This window comes from Oryx dammah, unplaced genomic scaffold, assembly GCF_014754425.2.
Source record: "Oryx dammah isolate SB20612 unplaced genomic scaffold, SCBI_Odam_1.1 HiC_scaffold_29, whole genome shotgun sequence".
Lineage (NCBI taxonomy): Eukaryota > Metazoa > Chordata > Mammalia > Artiodactyla > Bovidae > Oryx > Oryx dammah.
In genome coordinates this window covers 82079556-82094017 of record NW_024070213.1, presented here as the reverse complement: position 1 = coordinate 82094017, position 14462 = coordinate 82079556, and the positions used below count along the sequence as shown (strand labels likewise).

The following is a 14462-nucleotide window of genomic DNA, read 5'->3' as shown; positions in this document are numbered from 1 at the left end:
TGGAACTTGAGGTAGGTATTTTTTAGTTGCCAAGTCACGTGAAATTCTTTTTCAATCCCATGGATTATAGCCCACCAGGCTCCTCTGTCCATGGGATTTCCCAGGCAAGAATACTGGAGTGGGTTTACATTCCCTTCTCCAGGGGATCTTCCCCACTCAGGGGTCGAACCCGTGTCTCTTGCAAATGTATTGGCAGGCGGATTCTTAGGTGTTAAAGAGTAAAAGTGGCTAGGATTAATCTAACAGTGCCCTGAGAAAGTGAAAATCCATAATAGTACATAGTATCTTCTTTAAAATGAACTATTGAAAAAGGATTGCATCAAACCTATTCAATAATATTTATGAGAAGTTGACTGTAATATTTCCACTCTGAGAAAACAAACTGTTTCCATATTTTCATGTTATCTCTCAGTTCTTATCCATAGGCACATAGCTGTACATAGTTGATTGTATTGGTTTTAAGATTCAAATGCCCCAGGAAAGAATGTTTTTTATCTCATTGAATTTGGTGAACAGCTCAAAAGTAGGTTAACATTTTATTTCATATGTTGTCATTGTTGTTGTTTAGTCACTAAATTGTGTCTGACTCTTTATGATGCCACGGACTCCAGCATGTTAGGCTCCTCTGTTCTCCACTATCTCCTGGAGTTTGCTCAAATTCAGGTCCATGAGTCAGTGATGCTATCTGACTTTCTCATCCTCTGTCATCCCCTTCTCCTCCTGCCCTCAATCTTTCCCAGCGTCAGGGTCTTTTCCAGTGAGTTGGCTCTTTGCATCAGATGGCCAAAGTATTGGAGCTTCAGCTTCAGCATCAGTCCTTCCAATGAATATTCAGGGTTGATTTCCTTTAGGATTGACTGATGTGATCTCCTTGCTGTCCAAGAGACTCTCAAGAGTCTTCCCCAGCACCACAATTCAAAAACATCAATTGTTTGGCCGTCAGCCTTCTTTATGGTTCAGCTCTCACATCTGTACATGACTACTGAAAAAACCAAAGCTTTAACTATACAAATCTTTGATGACAAAGTGATATCTCTGTTTTTTAATACACTGTCTAGATTTGTCATTGCTTTCCTTCCAAGGAGCAAGCATCTTTTAATTTCATGGCTTCAGTCACTGTCCTCAGTGATTTCAGAGCCCAAGAAAATAAAATCTGTCACTGCTCCCACTTTCTCCCCTTCTATGTGCCATGAAGTGTTGGGACTGGGTGCCATGATCTTAGTTTTCTGAATGTTGAGTTTTAAGCCAGTTTTTTTTTTTTCTTTCACTTTTCTCTTTCACTCCCATCGAGTCTCTTTAGTTCTTCTTTGCTTTCTGCCATTAGAGTGGTATCATTTCCATATCTGAGGTTGTTGATATTTCTCCTGGCAATCTTGATTCCAGCTTGTGATTCACCCAGCCCAGCATTTCTCATGATGTACTCTGCATATAAGTTAAATAGACACAGTGACAATATATAGCCTTGTCATACTCCTTTCCCAAATAAGCTTATATATTTGTCATATATGCATGAACACATAAAAAACACATGCTAAGTCACTTTAGTTGTGTCGTACTCTTTGTGACCCTTTGGGCTGTAGCCTGCCAGGCTCCTCTGTCCATGGTGTTCTCCAGGCAAGAATACTGCAGTGGGTTGCCATTCCTTCCTCCAGGGAATCTTCCCAACCCATGGATCGAACCAGAGTCTCTTAGATCTCTTGGATTGACAAGTGTGTTCTTTACCACTAGTGCCACTTGGGAAGCCCTATTAAAAAAAAAGATAGACTCTTGCATAATGATTACCACGTCCCCTGACATTTGATGTCATTTACAGATAATAAAATAGCTACTTCTGTTATTTCTGTTTTACAGATGGAAGAAGCTGTGACTTAGAAGCACATATATGTATTTTTAGGTAAAAATGGGATCTCACTGCACATATTTTGATGTTTTCCAAAGGACAATACGAACCACCTGTGTAACCAGCACACAGCTCAGGCAGTAGAACTTTACCACGGGAGCAGGTGCCCCCTGCACACCCGCTCCCAGGCACTACCTGCTCCTTCCTGACTGAACTGCATGGATTAGTTTGCCCATTTTTGTGCTTTGTATAAATAATATCACTCAGTTCATATTCTTTGGTGTATGGCTTCTTTCACTGACCATATATTGTGAGATTCATCCATGTGGCTGTGTTGTAGCAGTAGCTCATCTACACTTATCACTGCATAGTATTACATGGTACACCACCGTTTATCCATTCTAATGGTGGCCATTGAGATTGTTCCCATTTTTTGGCTATTATGAAAAAGCGGTTGACAATGACTTTTGTTTTACACTTTGCTTCCCGCCTGCCCCCATTCAAATGTCCTGAGATACATCCTTGCATATCTGCATACATATTTACTTCATTTTTCTTTGGTGTCTTAGAACTGACCATTACATGGATATACTGTAATTCACTTAGCCATCTTCAGCTTTAAGTTACTTCCTACTTTTTACTATTACATATCTTTATGCACTTTAAAAATATTAAAAGTAAGATAGGAAACTAGGAGTGGGACTTATAGGTTAAAGTTTATGTACATTTTAAATTGTGATCAGTTAAAAAATTCCTTTCCAAATATAATATTGTATCAAGATATTGAATTGTGTCAGATTTCACTGCCAATAATGAACAGTCCCCCTTTTTTAAATAATCCCATTATTTAAATTTTTGAAAATGTTGCCACCTTCATTGGCAGCTTATATTTGTTATTTTTTTCCTAGTTATCAGAACTTGGGAATCTTTTAATCATTTTACTGGTTATTTTCATCTGAATTTAGACTTCTCATGGCTATACCATTTCATTTCTATCATACTGTCTTTTTGTTGATGGATATGCAGCAGTTATTTTGTCTGTTAATCAAAATATTTGAAATATTACAGTTAGTAACATTTTCCTGTTAACAGCTGTCACAGAAGTCCCTTCCAAGTTTGTGGCTTTTTTTTTGTGGTAAAATAAAAATAACATAAAATTTACCATTTTAACCTTTTGGAAGTGTACAGTTCAGTGGCATGAAGTACATTCACATTGTTAGGCAGCCATCATCACCATCCATTCCAGAACTTTTTTCATCTCTCAAAACTGAAATTTTGCACTCATTAAGCAATGATTCCCTGTTTCTCCCTACCCCAAGCACCTGGCAACCCCATTCTATTTTCTGTCTCTATGAATTTGACTACTCTAGGTACTTCATATAAGTGGAATCATCCTGTATTTGTCCTTTTGTTACTGGCATATTTCACTGGATATAATGTCTTCAAGTTCCATCTGTATTGCAGCATGTGTTAGAACTTTCTTCCTTGTTGGGGCTGATGATATTCAGTCGTATATACAGACCACATTTCGTTTATCCATTGATCCATCAACGGTCATTTGGGTTGCTTCCACCTTTTGGCTAATATAAATGTTGCTGCTGTGAACATTGTGTGTACAAATACCTCTTTGAGTCCCTACTGTTAATTCTTTTGGGTAACCTGTGGCTTTTTCATATGTTTATGGTCATCTTTATTTGTCCAAAAATTTCTCCTTTTTATGGAGTCAAATCTAGCTTTCCTTTTGTAGCCGTACTGTTTTGCGTCATGCTTAAGAAAACATTCATCTCCCTAAGACTGTAATGATCATCTCTTACATTTTCATCTAGAACTTTTATAGCTTTGTGCTTAGGTTTAGCTGTTTTATCTATCTGAGACTTTTATTGAGAGGTAGAACTTTTATGCATGTTTGCGTGCTACGTTGCTTTGGTCATGTCCTGACTCTTTGTGACCCCATGGACTGTAGCTCACCAGGCTCCTCTGTCCATGGGATTCCGCAGGCAAGATTAGTTTAATGGGTTGCCATGCCCTGCTCCAGGGATCTTTCTGACCCAGGGATCGAACCCAGGTCTCCTGCATTGCAGGCAGATTCTTTACCACTGAGCCACTGGGGAAGCCCAGAACTTTTTTGATTTTCCCCAAGCACGTACATTTGTCCCAGTATCACTTATGGTACACTTGTCCCAATACCGCTTATGAAAAAACTTCTTATATGATTTTCTTCAATTTGAGATATTACTCAAAAATTTTCTAGACAGGAAAGCTAACAGAAGAAAATAATTGATGTGATGAAAAGGCAAGAATCACTAATGGGAACATATAACTGTCTTAGTAAAAACCCATTAGAAATACTTGGCAGATTTTCTGGGAGTAAATGCCTACTGCAAATAATAAATGAATTTATGAACAGAACCAAGTGCTCTGGTATGTACACAGTAGTACTGTTTTCTTATGAAAAGCCTTGTAACTGAGACGGCTGTGTTTCGGACTCAGCTGCCTGCAATAAGCTTCTTTTTGTAGCCATTTTGTACATTGCCACTCACTTTGAAAGAATGTTTTACCAATCTGGAAAGACCGTCTAAGTTAAGGTAGAGTTTTACTTCATTGGGAGAAATATTTGGTTTGTACACTTTAATAATTATTTCTTTAGGTAAAAATTTTCCAGTTTTTGTTTTAAAAATAGAAAGCTACTCAGAAGGATGCAATGTAATGCACAGGAAAGAAATGTGATTGACTTTTCAACCACCAGGAAACTAATTGTGATGTTTTCTGCTCAGGTACAGTTGATTACCTAGTAGGTAAAGAGGGAAGTTAGTAGAAAAGATTCAAGTGGGATGGGGGCAGATATGGCTCAGATTAGAAACTACCATCATAAGCACTTTAAGGTTCATTACAATCAGTTGTAATTTATTGAGCCTAATTCTTTGAAGTTGATAAGCCGTGGGAGTACTCGAACTTGGAAATTATATTAACCCTGCAATTTATCTAAGCATTTTGAAATATATTCTTAATTTAGTCTCCAAAAGTTTCTGATGAAGTTTGAATGTTTATAGGAGCCTCGGCACTGGAGTGGGACTTTCACTGAGTCTAGTCTAAGTACTTCCATTTTACAAGCTGTTTGACCTTGAGCTAGTTCATTGCTTTGAACCTCAGTTTTCTTATGTGAGCAATAAGGACTTCTTGCAGTCACTGTGAAGATCAAATTTTAAAATCTATGTTGAGTGCCTGGCTTGACACCTGGCACCAAAAAACAAACAAACAAACAAACAAACCCAAACCACTCAGATGATATTACTAGCTGATAACATTTCCTTTGGATAAATAATTTAGCATAGACTAAATGAGGTTTTAAAATATTGAAGAGAGTTAAACCAGTCTTGAAAGATGCCTGACTCATAGGATGTCACCAACTTAACCACAGTTGTTTTGTTTCATAAGTGTGTGTGTGGAGATGTTATATTAAAGTAATTTCTCAGATATTTCTGGACTGAAAAACTACAAGGACTTTGCTAGGCTGGCTCTCATAATAAGGCATTCTGTGGAATGAACAGTGGGAAAAATTACAGTGTAAAATGCTGAAGTGAAGTAATGTGGAGTTAAGTGATCATTTTGTTCAATTACTTTATTACTAGGTGAAAATCTGGTTTCAGAACAGAAGAATGAAATGGCGGAATTCCAAAGAAAAGGAAGTACTTTCCAACAGGTGTCTCCAAGAAGTAGTCCTTCAAGAGGACCCCCTCTCGCGATCGGCTCTAGGGTTCCCTTCTCCATGCGCTTCACTCTGGGAAGTCTCCCAGCAGCACTCGAGTCCAGGATGGAGGGAGAATTCGCCTGAACCTTCAGAGAGACTAATCCAGGGGAGTCCAGGGGCAGAGGCACTGCCCCCAGATGCAAAGTCACTGCAAGGCGCCTTGTATTTGTGCTCTGAAGAGGATGCAAGAGACAAGAGTGTACTTACTGGCACAGTGTGAATGGACACAGTCTGCCATGTTAACTTAAAAGAATGCTTGATTAATAACATTCAGGCTTTAAAGCCTGCTAGCTTGTGCCTCATCAGTGCCTAATGCCTAATACCTTAGGAGTGAAACATGGACTAATGTTTTAGGAAACCCTCTCCAGTGTTCTCTTATTTGGGTCCTAGACTCAGATTTAACTTGTAAGTGGAACAGAATCTCCTGGAAATTGTGATGAAGCTAAAAAAAAACCAAGAATAATAGTTGACTGTCGCTGCTCTGAGTTTGTACATATATGCTTGTGTCTCTATGTGTGTATATATATATAAATAGTCATTAAAAATACATTAGTAGAAACTAGTTCCTTTCTATATAGTGCGTTGAGCAAATTCATTTCCTTTTATATGAAGAAAAACCAACGATGGACTGAATGTTTTTAATTTTTAAAAAATTATGTGAAATTTGGACTTTAGTGCAAATTTTCGTATCAATAGAACATGTTTTTAAAATTTCTCTACTTTCTGGCTTCTTTCAGTATTTAGCTATAAATGATTTTTAACAACCCAGCTCAGCAGTCCTAATCAAATGTGCCACTGTTAGGTATATACATTGAAAGTATGTATTTAAAATTAGTCCAGTAGGCAAGCTAGAAGAATTTCTGAATGTGACTGTTAGTATCTTTAATTTTCCAGGCTCTGGACTTCAGGCTGTCAGTGATGGAGGTACCTATTTAACTGCTATTTATCATATGATCTCTTTTCTGTAATGATGGGCCTTAATCAGGGTTTGCCAAATAAAATGCCTTTAAGGGCATGTCAGGAAAATAGAGGGCATGGCCCACCTAAAGATCTGTGAGTTTAATAATTGTTGAAATACTGTGTTGGTTGAACAAACATCTGTGCCAAGAGGTCTGTGACCTCTGGCTAAGACTTCAGTGTCACAGTTCTTAAATGTTCCCAACAGGACTTCAAAACCCAACACTGATGGAATCTGTAATGACTTCTATTTGCACTTCTGGTTATAGACTAAATTTTCCACTTAGGTGGTGTACACGATAATATTAGGTTATTTTTATGTATTAGCAAATACCACACAGATGTTTTATGTTTTTTGAATACTGTGAAATAGTATTATTATAAAATTTCATTTCTGGTAATGATTTGCTTAGTTCAGCTAGAATTTTTTATTCTAGGTCCAAGAAAAAATTATGCTTCACTTTGAAGGAAATGAGGCATAAAAAGGAAATGATGTGATTTTGAAGTAGGTTATTATAATCTGTGGACAAGAAACATTATTAGAAGTTCATGATATGGAATTTTGTTAGAAAGCTACACAGAGAGAATGACTTCTAATTTGCTTACATTCTTAGCTATTGGCTTTGAGGATTTAGAGTTTTTAGCAAAGGTAATATTTCCAAAGATAACAATTTTGTCAACATGAGGAAATTATTTTCTGTGAATGGAATTTGATTTGGTGTATGATAGCTTATGCCTTTATCTTTTGCTTGCAAGTCATCTCAGAAGACTCAATCCCTCTTTGTGGGAAGTGAAGGCAGAGGTCTGCTGTCAACAATTTCAATTTTAAAACCTGTCTTAAAATGAGTTATAGTATGATTTCTTTTATTTATATAATGTTAACCTCATTTACATTTTTTGGGTCCTTTCTATGTACTGGAGACTGTGCTAAGCCTTTAGGGTGAATTAACTCATTTAATCCTCGTGACAATGACCTAGTGAAGTATAGGGACTATTACTGTTAGGATTCTTGTTACCTAGACAAGGGACCTGAAGCAGTATGGTTAGGGTAATTTACCCAAGGTCATGAGGTTAGTAAATGGAATTTGACCCCTGGCAGTCAAGTTTCAACTCTTGAAGTTTAACCAACCATTTGGGGTTGTATACCACTGTGAATGTATTCACCTAGTTATGGGATGCATTGTAAGACATACATTTTGAAGACTGAAGTGAAATTTATTAAAGAAATTCAGAAACACACCATACTTTTAAAAAAATATTTATTTTTATTTGGAGGATAATTGCTTTACAATATTGTGTTGGGTTTCTGCTATATATGAACATGAATCAACCAAAGTTGTACATATGTCCCCTCCCTCTTAAACCTCCTCCCTATATCCCACCCCTCTAGGACATTTTACTTTTTAGTATCTTACTTGGGGAATGTTTTTCTCTTCAGTATCTTCTCTATTAATTTTGAAATGTTGGGAAAGTAAAGAATCATGAAAGCTTTCAGTTATGAAGCCTCCTCCATAGAGAATAGTCTCATAGGAGAACCTAAGTGTGAAATGAAAGAGTATTTTTCTCTCACTCTTTGCTAGAAATCATAGAGAGCTTATCCATGGATAAGCTGTTTCCATGGATAAGTGTTTCTTAAGAATAACTTGAAAATCAAATGAAAGAAACCTGCATCCTGGCCATCCAATTACCCAAGTTTTAGAAGTGGGCCTCTTGGGGCTGAAATGATCTTTCCCCATGGTTTCACCTCGAATTCTGAGACCCAGTGGGGGCTCTGTCTGTGTGGTTGGCCTGATAATCATATACACAGATGCATTTTTTAATTATTTTCTACCTTGGATGTGTTAGGGGCTTCTTTGGTGGCTCAGATGGTAAAGAGTCTGGCTGCAGTGCTGGAGACCTGGGTTCGACTCCTGGGTCAGGAAGATACCCTGCCTAGAAAAGGGAATGGCAACCCACTCCAGTATCCTTCGCTGCCACATTCCATGGATGGCAGGCTACAGTCCCTGGGGTCGCAAAGGGTCAGACACGACTGAGCAACTTCACTTTTGCATGTATTAGAGGTTTAGGAAAAGAATATCTTGGATGAATATGAAAGTGAAAGTATTAGTTGCTCAGTTCTGTCTGACTCTGCCATCTCCTGGGCTAAGCCCACAAGGCTTCCTCTGTCCATGGAATTCTCCAGGCAAGAATACTGAAGTGGGTTGTCATTACCTTCTCCAGGAACCCCGGGATGCAACCCGGGTCTCCTGCATTGTGGGCAGATTCTTTACAGTCTAAGCCACCAGGGAAGCCCCTTGGATGAATATATTAGGAATATTTAGGAAACATGCACAAACAATACACATGGGCCACAGGCATATGCTTGATGTACCTTGACTTTGCCTTCATTTACCCAAATTGTTAGAGAGGAGTGCTGAGCTTCTTAGTCTAATTGACAAGGGTCTCCCTTCTCCTTTAACTTGTGCTTAACCAATGTTCCCTCCACCTACAGTGTTCTTACACATGTATTGGGTTGGCCAAGAAGTTTGAGTCTTTCTGTAACCTCTTACAGAAAAACCCAAATGAACATTTTGTCAAACCCAATATTTTCCTCTGCTTTCAGAATTCAGACTACTTTTCTCCACATGATCACATATGAGTATTTTTGCTATCTGCCTTCTGGACAAACACTATTCTATAAAATACTAGGAAAATAGAAGCCTGAAGGCAAAAGTATTTAAAAAATTTTAAAAACATGCCAAATTACCTTAAGCAGAAAAGAAGAAAAAATTGTAAACACTATCCTTCAGCTTTTATGAATAAAAATATAAAGCTAAGTATAAAGAGTTGGAAGTATACAGATTAGGAATGGTCATGGGATCTGGAGATAGTGAAAGCCATGATCACTATATTTAAAAGGCAATTCTGTTTTCTTAGTACTAAAGTGGTTTGAAGGGGTAACCTGGTTATTCAGGCCAGTGGTTCAGTCCTTAAAAATCCATACCTGTGAATGCCATACCTCCCAACCTGTTTTCTTTATGTGCTCAGATTGGAATATACTTCGTACATGCTCTTCAAAAGCACCCACACCTCCCACTCCATCCACTGAAAATCATACATATACTTAGTTCACTTTTCAAATATAAGATCCTAAAAATATGTAAACCACACATGTCATTTCTGACCCCCTATATTCCCCATTCTGATGCATCTTTTGCAAAGGTACATACTCCCCAGCTTGCTCTGTGACCCATTCCTTGACGAACAGTGATTTTATCAAATTCTGCTGACCTAATTTCACTCCTTTGAAATCCACAAAAATATTTTTTTTCTGGATCTCATACTTCTTAGGTATTATGTATGAGGCACTGTCTTCATTCAGCTCTATGTAAGTAAATGTGAAGGAGCTCGTGGTCCTTGCCCTCAAGGAAACTTTAGATGTAGTCTTCTTGCCAAACATTTTTTAAATCTTCCATGTTACCAGTGACTGGATCCAGTAGTTTTGGGGTAAAAAATAGTGTCCTCCAAAACCCTATCTATCTATTTGCAGGAATAGTGGCAGTTTTGTTATTCACTTGCTTAGTTCTGTCCAATGCTTTGCTACTCTGTGGACTGCAGCACATCAGGATTCCCTGTCATTCACTGTCTCCTTGAGTTTGCTCAAACTCATGTCCATTGAGTCAGTGATGCCATGGAACCATCTCAGCCTCTGCCACCCCCTTCTCCTCTTGCCTTCAATCTTTCCCAGCATAAGGGTCTTTTCCAATGAGTCAGTTCTTCGCATCAGGTGGCCAAAGTATTGGAGTTTCAGCATTGGCATCAGTTCTTCCAATGAATATTCTGGGTTGATTTCCTTTAGGATCGACTGGTTTAATCTCCTTGCTGTTCAAGGGACTCTCAAGAGTCTTCTCCAACACCGCAGTTCAAAAGCATCAATTCTTTGGCCCTCAGCCTTCTTTATGGTCCACCTCTCACATTCATACATGACTACTATAAAAACCAGAGCTTTGATTATATGGACTTTGGTCAGCAAAGTGATATTTCTACTTTTTAATATGCTGTCTAGGTTTGTCATAGCGTTGCATCCAAGAAGCAAACATTTTTTAATTTCATGGCTACAGTCTCTGTTCGCAGTGATTTTTCAGCCCAAGAAAATAAAATCTGTTGTTACTTCCACTTTTTCCCTTTCTATTTGCCATTAAATGATGGAACCAGATGCCATGATCTTGGGTTTTTTAATGTGGAGTTCCAAGCCACCTTCTTCACTCTCCTTTTTCACCCTCATCAAGAGGCTCTTGAGTCTCTCTTTACTTTCTGCCATTAGAGTGGTATCATTTCCATATCTGAGGTTGTTGATATTTCTCCTGGAAATCTTGATTCTAACTTGTGATTCATCCAACGCAGCATTTTACATGCTGTTCTCTGTATGTAAGTTAAATAAGCAAAGTGACAGTATAGAGCCTTGTCATGTTCCTTTCTCAATTTGGAACCAGTCAGCTGCTCCATGTCTGGTTTTAACTGTTACTTCTTGACCTGCATACAGGTTTCTCAGGAGACAGGTAAGGTAGTCTGGTACTGCCACCTCTTGAAGAATTTTCCATAGTTTGTTGTGATCCATACAGCCAAAGGCTTTTAGCATAGTCAGTGAAGCAGATGTTTTTCTGGAATTCCCTTGCTTTCTCTATGATCCAACAAATGTTGGCAATTTGATGTCTGGTTCCTCTGCCTTTTCTAAATTCAGCTCATACATGTGCAAGTTCTTGGTTCATGTACTGCTGAAGCCTAGCTTGAAGGATTTTGAGCATAACCTTGCTACCATGTGAAATGAGTGCAATTGTACAGTAGACTGGACATTCTTTGGCATTGCCCTTGTTTGGCATTAGAATGAAAACTGATCTTTTCCAGTCCTGTGGCCACTGCTGAAAAGTGAAAGTGAAAGTTAAGTCGCTCAGTCGTGTCTGACTTTGCGACCCCATGGACTGTAGCCCACCAGGCTCCTCTGTCCATGGGATTCTCCAAGCAAGAACACTGGACTGGGTTGCCATTTCTGTCTCCAGGGGATCTTCCTGACCCAGGGATCAAACCCAGGTCTCCCACATTGGAGGCAGACGCTTTAAACTCTTAGCTCCCAGGGAAGGCCACTGCTGAGTTTTCCAAATAAATATGCTGACATATTGAGTGCAGCACTTCAATAGCATCATCTTTTATGATTTTAAATGGCTCAGCTGGAATTCTGTCACCTCCACTAGCTTTGTTTGTAGTAATGTTTTCTAAGACCCGCTTGACTTCACACTCCAGTATGTCTGGCTCTAGGTGAGTGACCATACCATCGTGGTTATCCTGGTCACTAAAACCTTTCTTGTGTAGTTCTTCTGTGTATTCTTGCCACCTCTTCTTAGTCTCTTCTGCTTCTGGTGGGTCCTTACCGTTTCCGTTCTTTATTGTGCCTATCCTCGCATGAACTATTCCCTTCATATGTCCAGTTTTCTTGAAGAGATCCTGGTTTTTCCCAGTCTACTGTTTCCCTCTATTTCTTGGCATAGTTCATTTGAGAAAGCTGTCTTATCTCTTCTTGCTGTTCTCTGAAACTCTGCATTCAGTTGGGTATATCTTTTCCTTTCACTTCTCTTGTTTCCCAGCTATTTGTAAAGCCTCCTCAGAGAACCACTTTGCCTTCCTGTATTTCTTTTCTTTGGGGAGGTCTTGGTCACTGCCTTCTGTAAAATTTAACGAACCTCCATCCATAGATCAAAGATCTGGTAGACAGAGTGCCTGAAGAGCTATGGACGGAGGTTCGTTAAATTGTACAGGAGGCAGTGACCAAAACCATTCCCGAGAAAAGAAATACAGGAAGGCAAAGTGGTTCACTGAGAAGGCTTTACAAAGCTGAGAAAGAAATTTTCCCTGGTAGCTTAGCTGGTAAAGAATTTGCCTGCAATGCAGGAGACTCTGGTTCAATCTCTGGGTCAGGAAGATTCCGTGAAGAAGATATAGGCTATCCACTCAAGTATTAGAAATTTTCCCTGGTGACTCAGATGGTAAACAATCTGCCTGCAATGTGGGAGACCTGGGTTCAACCCCTGCATTGGGAAGATCCCCTGGAGGAGGCAACCCACTTCAGTATTCTTGCCTGGAGAATCCCCATGGACAGAGGAGCCTGGAGCCTGCAGCCCCTACAGTTGCAAAGAGTCGTACACGACTGAGCAACTAAACACAGCACATACCTGAATGACCTAGTGGTTTTCTCTACTTTCTTCAATTTAAGCCTGAATTTTGGCAATAAGAAGCTCATGATCTGAGCCACAGTCAGCTCTAGATCTTGTTTTTGCTGATTGTATAGAGCTTCTCCATCTTTGACTACAAAGAACATAACCAGTCTGATTTCGGTATTGACCATCTGGTGATGTCCATATGTAGAGTCAGAACTCTTCACTGTGACCTGTTCATCTTGGGTATTCCTGCACTCCATGACTCATAGCCTCATTTAATTACATAAACCCCTTTGCCATGACAAGGCTGTGGTCCCTGAAGTAGGGTGGTGGATTGGGGGGTTGTTATTGAATGCTCCAGTTTTCAGAAAAATACAAGCTACTTGGCATTGCCGATTTTCTGTGCTCTTTCTCCTCCATTTGGGCCACATTGGTCCCAAGAAAAGACAGAAAGAATCTAAGGAAATAATATAGTAACTTTTTGTTTATAGTGCACCCTACCTTCTACTTTCTTCTTTCTACCTTCTCAGCCTCAGATCAACTTTCAACCATGATGAATAGGAAGAGTGAAGAAAAAGCAAGTAGCACAAGTGAGGCGAGATCAGGAGTATTCGCCTGGTAAGTATGGTGAGTATTCTTGAACATATTGGGAAAATCTTGCAGAATTAATTTACATCCTTTATAAACCAGTTCTGAAATAAGCACCTACAGGAAGGACAAAATGCTAGCCCCACCACAATAGTTCTTAGCTTCCAGCTGTTAGTTGGGTTCCATTACATTATTATTTTTGGTTATAAAAGCTATACATGCTCATTATAGAAAGCACACTGGAAAATATAGCTGACAAAGAAAAATTTATGTGTAATTCTACCATCTGGAAATAGCCAATTTAGCTCTTTTGTGAAAATGTTTCACTTTTGAATGTATTTATATGTAGATGTGTGTGTGTCTAAACAAATTTGGATCATAGTGTATGTCTAGGTTATCCTGCCTTTTTTACTCCACTTTATAGAGAATAGTTTCCCATGCCATTAGAAATTCTTTAAACTTTTAATGACAGCTGTATGGTATTATTCCTTTATAATTCCTTCACTTCTTGAGGTAGACCCAGGGATGGGGCCAGGAGATGGCAGGTAATGGAAAGAATGATCATGGGCTCTTGTACCAGAAATTTACCTAAGAAAAGCAATCTGATGCTTATTATTTCTTTTAACTATTAATAAAAGCCCAGCAAACATAAGACATAGAATGAAAATCGAGGAGTTAGGGCTTATGCTTTCCATGGTCTTTAACATCAAGGAGTATCAGATATACCAAGTGGAGAGCCCCTTCTGAAAAGCCACCATGATGTTTATCAAAATGTCCTCCCATCCATGCAAAATCCAAGGGATTGTTTGCACATGGGTTTCAGCAAGTAGCCGGCTACAAATATAACTAATATAAGGTAATAGTTTACCTCTCTTTAATCATGTTTTATAGTCACACTGATACATTATTTAATTTTTTAAAGTACATACTTTTGCTCACAACATGGGCAGAAGCCAAGTCAGCTGATGGATATCTGACATGTGTTACCACTTTGAAGGCTTAGATGATAAGGCATTTGCCTGTCTAGTCTAGAATCTCCTAGCTCTCACAGCTCTGTGGATATTCTCTCAAACATGCTTGAATAACAGAAATTATGGAGAGAATCATTTGAGATCAGAACAGTCCAAGGTTAAAAGAGAGC

The 14462-nt window shown here is 38.8% G+C and overlaps 1 protein-coding gene across 1 annotated transcript in view; it reads left to right on the top strand.

The window, feature by feature from the left end:
- The window catches only part of LOC120857918 (homeobox protein DBX2), a 36578-nt gene extending 30537 nt beyond the window's left edge, over positions 1–6041 (top strand). The window contains exon 4 of the mRNA XM_040233812.1: positions 5470–6041. Coding sequence (XP_040089746.1) covers positions 5470–5808 — 339 coding nt within the window. The 3' untranslated portion in view covers positions 5809–6041. The remainder of the gene's footprint in view (positions 1–5469) is intronic.
- Positions 6042–14462: the final 8421 nt, after the last annotated feature.